Source organism: Phaseolus vulgaris, chromosome 8 (genome assembly GCF_000499845.2).
Source record: "Phaseolus vulgaris cultivar G19833 chromosome 8, P. vulgaris v2.0, whole genome shotgun sequence".
NCBI classification, from domain to species: Eukaryota; Viridiplantae; Streptophyta; class Magnoliopsida; order Fabales; family Fabaceae; genus Phaseolus; species Phaseolus vulgaris.
In genome coordinates, this window is record NC_023752.2 from 61,610,592 (window position 1) to 61,620,361 (window position 9,770).

General features: G+C 41.6%; 1 protein-coding gene across 1 annotated transcript; it reads left to right on the top strand.

The window, feature by feature from the left end:
* Positions 1-7,842: 7,842 nt before the first annotated feature.
* LOC137826921 (F-box/FBD/LRR-repeat protein At5g53840-like) lies at positions 7,843-9,551 on the top strand. Its single transcript, XM_068633078.1, has 3 exons — positions 7,843-8,873; positions 8,989-9,147; positions 9,237-9,551. The coding sequence occupies exons 1-2, from the start codon at positions 7,878-7,880 to the stop codon at positions 9,124-9,126; spliced, it is 1,134 nt and encodes a 377-aa protein (XP_068489179.1). The 5' UTR covers positions 7,843-7,877; the 3' UTR covers positions 9,127-9,147; positions 9,237-9,551.
* The last annotated feature ends 219 nt before the right edge of the window (positions 9,552-9,770 follow it).

The window sequence follows — 9,770 nt, forward strand, 5'->3', positions numbered from 1 at the left end:
GAGGGAGGAGATGTGTCGGGAGGATCGGCAATGCCGATTGCCGAGGCCGCTATTCCCCTCACCACGGTGCCTGCTGCTGAAACCAATCGTCCTCCCAACCCAAAGAAGAGGAAGGAGGATCATGGGAAAGATCGTGGCAAATCCTCTCGGCGTCACGGGGATCGTTCTTCCTCGGGGAAGTCTCCCAAAAGAGGTCGAGTGGCCGGCGGGTCGAGTTCAAGTGACCCCGACTTCCTTGGTCATGAGCTCAACGTGGCCGAGAAGGTCACCGTCAAGCTGAACCCTTATCATCAAGACGCGTACCTCTCGGTGCGCCCTTCCCAAATGCACGACACGTTTATGGAGTTGTGCTCTCGGACTCTCGTCCTCGACAAGCGAATGACATCGAACTTAATGAAAAGGGATAAGAATATTGCCAAAGTGGAAGGTCTCCGAGTGAAATTGGATGAGTCGACTTCCAAGTTGCAATCGGCATTAATCGAGAACACCAACCTCTCGGCTCGAAATCAAGGCTTGGAGGCCGAGATGAAGAAGTGGAGGGAAAGGTGTGAGTTGGCTGAGAAGACAGAGAGAGAGGTCGCCGACAAGGCGGATGAAGAGATACGGGACCTAAAGGAGAGCATCTCGGATATGGCATTGACCAACCATAGGTCCAGAGAGAAAATATATAAGTTGTTGAAGAAGCTAGAGGTAGCCGAAGATAGCGTTATAGAAGAACACGAGCTCGACTTTAAGAAGGCTCTCCAACAAGCGGCTTTCTTCTACAATGTTCCCTTGGACGAAGGGAAATTTGATGTCGATAAGGACTTCTATGAGGGTCAGCTCATGCCGATAGACCAGATTCCGAGCTTTACTCAAGTAGAGGTCCCGGCTCCCCCAACAGCTTCTGAGGTCGAGCACATAGAGTCTAATAGCTAGTTTTTTTATGTATGGGTCATGTGATTGACTTTTTGGTTCTTGTAAACATGTGACCCCTTTTTGTGTAGACAATACGGCTTGCCGGTTATTTTGGATGTCACTTGAATGACAAGTTATTTTAATTTTCAGTACTATTTTTTGTTCTTTTTCTCTTGATCTCTTGGTAGTGTACATATGTTCATTGTTGCTTACATTTGATTGCTCTCGGCGGTGTTTGGGCCAAGAGGTTTTGTTTTGTACTCTCAGCAGGGATTCACTTTGGTGAATTCTTCCTTGGCCGAGAGGTTTTCTTTCGCACTCTCGGCGGGGATTCACTTTAGTGAATTCTTCTTTGGCCGAGAGGTTTTTCTTTCGTACTCTCGGTGGGGATTCACTTTGGTGAATTCTTCCTTAAGCGAGAGGTTTTCTTTCTTACTCTCGGCATGGATTCACTGTTGAATTCTTCCTTGGCTGAGAGGTTTCGTTTCGTACTCTCGACAGGGATTCACTTTGGTGAATTATTCCTTGGCTGAGAGGTTTTCTTTCGTACTCTCGACAGGGATTCACTTTGGTGAATTCTTTCTTGGCCGAGAGGTTTTCTTTCTTACTCTCGATAGGGATTCACTTTGGTGAATTCTTCCTTGGCCGAGAGGTTTTGTTTCGTACTCTCGGCAGGGATTCACTTTGGTGAATTCTTCCTTGGCCAAGAGGTTTCGTTTCGTACTCTTAGCAAGGATTCACTTTGGTGAATTCATATATAGCTGGCAAGTCTGATTTCATTAAGTGTGGTGCCTCGTTAAAACCTTGTTCAATAAAAAACCCTTGGGAAAAAAGATTGAAGGTAGGAAAGAGTACACCTATGATACATATTAGCTAAAATACATTTTTAAATGACTGGCGTTCCACGTCTTGGGAACTTCCTGGCCATTCAACTGTTCCAGGCGGTACGCGCCGTTTTGAAGATTCTCTCTGACTTTGAAGGGGCCTTCCCAATTTGCATTGAACTTTCCTTCCGTCGGGACCTTGCGAGCTTCTCCCTTCATCCTCCAGACCAGATCTCCCTCTTGGAACGCTCTGGGTTTAGTCTTCGAGTTGTATCTTCTTGCAACTATCTGCTTGCAAGCTTCTTCTCTTATCTTGGCCTTGTCACGCGATTCTTCGTTTATCTTCAGGTCATGGAGTTCTCTTCGAATTGTCGGTTCTCCGACTTCTAGGCAGCATGGCATTTGTGTCGTAGGTGAGGTTGTACAGGGTTTCCCCAGTTGCCGAATGGGGGGTTCATCGATAGGCCCAGAGAACTTCCACGAGTTCTTCTACCCACTTACCTTTTACACTACCGAGTCTTTTTTTTAATTCATTCAAGATGACTTTGTTGGCCGTTAGTTTGCGGGTGTTCCACAGAGCTTGTCTTGTGTCGGATACCCAAGCTTTCATAGAATTCGACCAACTTCCAATCTGTGAATTGTCTTCCGTTATTCGTGATGATGGTATGCGGGATTCCAAACCTGCAAACGATGTCTTTCCATACAAAACTCTGGACTTGTCGAGCCGTGATGCTTGCGAGGGGTTCTACTTCTATCCATTTTGTAAAATAATCAATTGCTACCAACAAAAACTTTCTTTGTCCAGTTACTGGTGGGAAGGGGCCCACTATATCCATTCCCCATAGAGCAAACGGCTAGGGAGAGCTAATGCTTTGGAGATTGTGAGGGTGAAGGTGGATTAGTGGATCGTGTTCTTGGCAACTTACGCATTTCTTCACAAAATCGGCGCAATCAGTTCTTAGTGTCGTCCAGTAGTATCCAACCATCAGGACTCTAGTTGCTATCGTTCATGCTCCGAAATGTAAGTTGCATGCTTCTTGATGTAGTTCTTGCAAAATGTATTTTGCCTCTGCTTTCGAAACACACTTAAGTAGTGGGGTAGAGAACCCCCTTCTATATAAATCTTTTCCTGTCATGATAAAATCATAATCTTTTTTTGTGAGAGATCAGTCATGGCTTTCTTTCCCTTCTTCTCAGTCTTTGGTTGTTTTTTTCATGTCGGATACCCAATCTTCCTCTCCTTACTCTGTTACCATGCATTCTCCGATGGGGACTGACAGAGTTGGTAAGGTTTGTTGGATGATAGTGGCATGTCAACCTTTCGGCTTAGTGGTAGCCAGTTTTGACAGGTTGTCAGCCCTGAGGTTGTCTTGTCGTTTCACGTGACTTACAACGACACTTTGAAATTGGTTGATGATACTAACAACTTTGTGATAATACTTCAGGAGCAAGGGATCTTTAATTTGGTAATCTCCATTGATGTGTCCGACCATAAGCTGTGAATTTATCTTACATTTTACCTTTCGGCTCCCACGTCCTTAGCTAAAAGTTTTCTGGCTATGAGTGCTTCGTATTTTGCTTGATTATTGGATGTTAGGAACCCGAAACGTAAAGACCGCTCAATTTGTATGTTTTCTGGTCCTTCTGTGACGATTCTGGCTCCTCCTCCTTTCTTACTTGAAGAGTCATCGACATGCAGTGTCCACGTGGTTTCGGGCTCTCGACATTGTTGCAATTCTTCCATGAAATCTGCCAAGCATTGGGATTTGGTAGGCCCTTGTGGTTCGTACTTGATACTGAACTCAGATAACTCGACTAACCAACCAATCATTCTTCCCGCCAATTCGGGTTTCTGCAGTATCTTATTGATCGGGAAGTCAGTTCGCACTATGATCTTGTGACTTTGAAAGTACTGTCGGAGTCTTCTGGAAGTGTGAACGAAAGCTAGAGCTACCTTTTCAATTACTTAATACCTGGTTTCGCCATCTTGTAGCACTCGACTTACGAAATAGATTGGTTTCTGCTCTGTTTGCCTTGTACAACGGTGGCGCTTACGGCTTCCGGCGATGAGGCCAAGTAAACCAGCAAAGGCTCTGTGCGGGTTTACTCAGAATGGGCGGTTGTGCTAATGTCCGCTTTATGGCTTGGAAAGCCTCCTCACAATTTTTGTTCCATGTGAAGCTTTCTGCTTTCTTCATAAGCTTCAAAACTGGTCTGATATTGTCTGCTAATCTAGGCATGAACCTGGACAATGATGTCAACCTTCCTACCAGCCGCTGGACCTCTTTCAGGTTGTTCGAACTTCTCATAGTTTCCAGGACTCGACATTTGTCATGGTTGGCCTCAATTCTTCGGCTCGTCAACATAAAGCCTAGGAACTTGCCCCCCTCCACTCTGAACACACATTTCTTCGGGTTAAGACACATGTTATACTTCCTTATCTGCTGGAAGACCTCTACCAGGTCATTCACATGTTGCTCAACGCTATCCGATTTTATGATTATGTCATCAACATATACTTCCATAGTTTTCTCAATCTGCTCTCGGAACATTCAGTCCATCAACCTTTGATAGGTTGCTCCGGCATTCTTCAGGCCGAATGGCATAATTTCGTAACAGAAATTGGCTCTGTCGATAATGAAAGTTGTCTTTTCCCGGTCTGTCAAGTTCATGCGTATTTGGTTGTATCCGGAGTAGGCATCAAGGAAGCTCAACATTTTATGGTCGGTTGCCCCGTCCACCAATCGGTCAATACTCGGTAATGGGTATGCGTCCTTTGGGCAAGCTCTATTAAGATGAGTATAATTAGTGCACATCCGCCACTTTCCGTTATTCTTCTGCACTAAGACTATATTCAGCAACCATGTAGTGTAATGTACCTCTCGGAAGAAACCATCATCTAGAAGTTTTTGGGTCTCCTCCTCGGCTATTCGTCCTTTCTCGCCAACCAATTTTCTCTTCTTCTGGGCTACTGGCCTGACCTCTTTACAGATCGATAACTTGATAACTTGTGAGAAATTATTCGGGGGTCTATACCCAGCATGTCGGTCGCCGACCATGCGAATAAGTTTGTGGTGTTAAATAGAACAGCTGTGATGATGCTCTTTTCTTTCTCTCCCAAGGTGGATCCCAATCGTGTATTTTGTCCTTCCCGGCCTACTAGACATAGCACCACCTCTTCCTTTGGCTCTACCTGAGGTTCGTCATTTGGTCTACGATCCAAGTCATCACCTAGAGTTATATGATGAACCTCGGCCATATGGGTTGGTGTTGGTGGCAGAAGGATCTTTAAACTTGCGGCGTAACATTCTCTTGCGGTCTTTTGATCGGCATGAAGGGTGACCACCTCTCGGCCCCGGCTCGGGTTGTCGGCGGGGAATTTCATGGCTAAGTGAGGTGTCGAGAATATAGCTCCTAATTTATTGAGGGAGGATCGTCCGATTAGGATATTGTAAGATGTTTTGGCATCGACCAACAAGTATCTGATCTTGATTGTCCGACAGTCTTTGTTTCCTTCGCCAAACTTGGTGTCTAAGTCAATGTATCATCTAGTGTTGACTTTTTGTCCCGCAAAGCCAATAATTTGCTCATCATATTGGACAATGTCGTCATCTGATATGCCCATTTTATTGAAGGTTTTCCAATACAACATGTCCACAGAACTCCCTTGGTCTATCATAGTTTTCATGATGACAAAGTTGGTTACCTCAATAGTGACCACCATGGGATCGTCGTGTCTTGGGTTTATGTTCCTGAAGTCTGCATTTGTGAAAAGCATAGGCGGCAGGTCTCTTCTATTACTCTTGTTAATGGAGTATACAAAGTTGACTGCTCGGAAGTGCCTTTTTCGGGAGGACGAAGTCGTACCTCCCCTGCGAAACCCCCGGATATTGTGTTTATTACTCCCGTATGGGCATGGCTCCTCGGAGGTCCCTTCCTTCTCGGCCTTCTCATCCTCGTCGTTCGTTCCCTGTGGTTTTTCTACCTACTTCTTGCTTCTTTCCAGCATTTGCTCCGGTTTTTCCATCTTCATGACTTGTTCGGACGAAACGTCGCAAATGACCCTCTTGTATGAGTTCTTCGATCTTATCTTTCAGAGCCCAACAATCTTCTGTAGTGTGCCCAAAATTGTGATGGTACCGGCAATGTTTGGTATGATCCACACTCTACAGGGTGGGGGTTCTGCTCGGTGCTCTAAGATGATCGGCATTGAGTGTTTCTTCCATGGCTTTTGATCTTTCGGCTATCAGGAGAGTGTAACGGGTAAAACGTGGTCCTTTGGGAAAGTCTCTAGGCTTCCCGAATTGCGTTGGTCTATTTCTATCTCCCCTCCTGTCAGGTTCATCAAATGTCCGAGAGCTTTGTTTCAGAATTCTTTCAATTCTTCCAGCTGCATGTATTTGGTGGCTCTCTGGCACTCATCCAACGTTGCGGCCGGCTGCATGCATAAACTATCTGAAAATGGTCCTGGCTTTAGTGTAGTTACCATGTGGTGCATTGCCACTTCGGGACTTAGGTATCGTATGTCCAAAGCCATCTTGCTAAATCTGTCCAGAAAGGCTCTCAGGGACTCCGACGTTTCTTATCGAATATTCACTAAGGCGATCAACGTGAGGTGGTGAGGTCAGCTGGTAGTGAACTGAGCTCCGAACTTAGTTGTAAGTGTGTCAAAACAATCTATGGACTGGGCCAGTAGTCGGGGTGGACCAGCTTAAGGCAGCCCCCTTAAGAGAGGTGGGAAATATTCGGCACCATAGCGCATCTTCTGCTGTGTGCAAGCCAACCTGGGTCAGGTACGCATTCATATGTTCATCCGGGTCCGTGGTTTCATCGTATTTATCCAACGTGAGATTGTTCCAAGTTCCCGGCAAATGAACTTCAAGGATGGTTTCAGAAAAGGGGCTTCTCCGGAGAGCCATTCCTAAGGCATTAGTTGAGGTCGGCCTGATATTTTTTTGATATGAACTTTCGACCTCAGGTACGTCCGTATCTGCGTTATCACCCGGGGGATATCACCCACGGCTTCCGGGATGTCCGACTTCTCAACGAGCTTTTGTTTCATCTGGGCATTCTCCTTTCTCAAAGTTTCCATCTCCTCTTCACTCCTGCGTTTTATTCCTCTAATCTCTTCTTCACTTTTCTTTTTTAAGAACTCCATCTCCTTTTGTATCTTCAAGATTAGTGCCATAGGATCTGGCTGACTGGCTTCCTCTTGCGCATTCCTGTTGCTCGTCATGTTCCTCGTAGTTACCATGTGGATATTTCGCGGGGTTTCCTTTCGGCCCCATGGTGGGCGCCAAAATGTTCCTACAAGACTAGAACCCTGCATAACACTTCTTTCCCGATCTCACGGTTAGGCTTCTTTCGGCTAGATCTCTGATCTGGACACGATGGGGGTACCTACGAAGACACTCTGACGATCAAGTCAGTCCGAGAGCTAGGTACCAGAGGAGTAGTGAGTGAATAGTTACCTCGAGTGTTGTGCCTCTCCCTCTATTTATACTACTATAGATGGGCTCTGACTGTTATGAACCTGCTTTTGAGTCCAGTTGGAGGCCCAATTGCAGCTGAATCATGTTTTACGTTTAATCTGGTTTATTCTCGTCTAATTACGTGTCTGGCTGTAATCCTTGTCGGCTATCCGACCATGCGGTAGTACAAGATAAAGATGTATTATTGATAATAATTTAGATTGTATGAGACTAAGGATAATCACATAAAGAAGTTGCAAAAGATGTTATTAATTTAAATTAATTGAATCTTTTAAAAAGTGTGAGTATCTTCTTTAAATTCTTAGTTAATCTAATCTCACTATATGTAAGGAAATCAATATTAAATTAAAATGTATATAAACATATTGAACTAAAGAATTTATTTTAAAATTATTTTCATTAATAATTACATCTTTATTTTTTAAGTTTACTTGTTAACTATTTTTATAAATTCTTATTCACATGATAACAATGTAAGAAAATTGTGGGAAAAAATAAAAAATATATATATAATAAAAAAATCTAAATAAAACAAAAATTAGAAGAAAAAAATTGAGATAAAATTAAAAATGATCTTTGTCTGCAAAGTTTCAGAAGAAAACATGACATGCAACTATAAAAGCAGGTGTTCTGAGAAGGATGAGAGTGGAAAAAATTCGTAGAAATGAATAGAGGAAACTTTTTATTCCCTAGGAGAAAAACTGCTGTGAACTCGGCAGCAAAAAAAAATAGTAGTAGAGCAACTGAGGATAGATTGAGTCAGCTGCCAGACGAAATGTTATTAAAGATACTTTCTTTTTTAGATGTAAGGTTTGTAGTTCAAACCTGCTTCTTGTTGAGCAAAAGATGGAGGAATATTTGGGCATCCTTACCGGTGCTCAATTTGGATGACTCGTCATCTGAGGATTTGGTATCTTTTGAGAATTTTGTACATAGTTTTATGTCTGCTAGAGATTCTTCTAGCAACATTTACAAACTTAGGTTAGAGTGTGAGAATGAACTTGAGGATCACGAATTTGTAGATTCTATCATTGATTATGTTACTGATACACCATCCATATCCACAACCATTCAGGTTCTTACAATCTCTGTTGAGTCTGTCGTGACAAATCTTCCTGAACTTTCTGTGTGTCATTCTCTCAGTGTTCTTAATCTTAGTTACATAGCTACTGAGACCACAAATTTTGACATTCCTTCTCTTAAGAAATTGATCCTCCGTGATTGTCGATTTGAATGTGGGATGGGAGATTCCCTTGACCTATTTGAAGAGTGTGTTAATCTTCAGTATCTCTATTTTCACTCATGCGTCTATTATGGCGATGTCAAGAGTTTCATAATCTCTGCTCCCCAACTTATACAGTTGGATATATCAGGTTTTAGAGTCGATGAGATGTTTGATGAGGACTGTGAGATCGAGCTTGTGACACCAATGCTTAAATATTTTAAATACGATGACTCCAATTTGTATTCTTTTTCCAGTGATATTGATCTTAACTTTGTGGAGAAAATAGACATGGATGTACGTTGGGAGACTAGCTATACTCGTCATGGTGTATATGAGGAGGATGAGGAAGATACTGATCCATTGTATCGTCTGATCGAGTTATTTGAAATACTTGGACAAGCAAAATTTATATCTTTCTCAACTGAAATCATTCAAGTAAGTATTTCTTTTATCAAATATGATATTTCAGTTAATAATTAGTTGCTATCTTACTATAATTTAATATTTGAATTACAATGTTACATAATGTGATCATTCATATTATTCGTAGGTTTTATCTAGGTTTCCTGAAATATTGGAGGATCAATCTTCTCCCTTCACTAGAATGCAAACTTTTGAGTTAATCAATGGTACCACTTCTGGTATACCTAGTGTTGTGCAAGCCTATTTATTTGGTGAAACTTCTTGATTTGATTTATATCAATACAAGGTATGAACAAAATAAAGTTACATGAAAGTGTTTTTTTTTAAACAAAAATCACATAGGTTTTTTAATAGTGTCGTGTTTTTTTGTTACAGGTACAAGAAGGCAAAAAGAGGTTGATTGAAGATTGCTCATGAAGAACTTTGAAAGAATTTCATCTCTGGATTAGAAGTTGTGTTTTCTCTGAATTTTCATAGGTTTTTTTTTGTGATTTTGTTATGAACGGTTGGTTATTTTGTTATCCTGATGTAAGAGACATGTTTTGATGTTTTTTTTCTGTTCTTTAATGTCGAATTTTACTTTTTGCATTTGATTCCCAATTATGTGTATCACGATCAGACAGATTTGGTTTTATCAATTTTATTTTGTTTGGTTTTGTTACATAAAATTCACAGTTTCTATGTTTCTTCTAACCAACCGCTTATAGTTTATATGTTTAAATCCTATATTAAACAATAAACTTTTATTATTTTATTTTCTTTTATATTCTTCTGAGTTTTTTTATCATAAACTTTTACGTTTAAAATAATTCAAATAACATTTATTAATTCGACTAAAAAAATAACTTCATTAAAGTTTGTACGTGGAAATAATATGTTTTACTTAAATATATTGATTTAATTTTCTTT

Coding starts and splice junctions, on each gene's coding strand:
- LOC137826921 (XM_068633078.1), top strand. CDS start 7,878: ATGAATAGAGGAAACTTTTTATTCCCTAGGAGAAAAACTGCTGTGAAC. Junction 8,874..8,988: donor TCTCAACTGAAATCATTCAA/GTAAGTATTTCT, acceptor TATTATTCGTAG/GTTTTATCTAGGTTTCCTGA.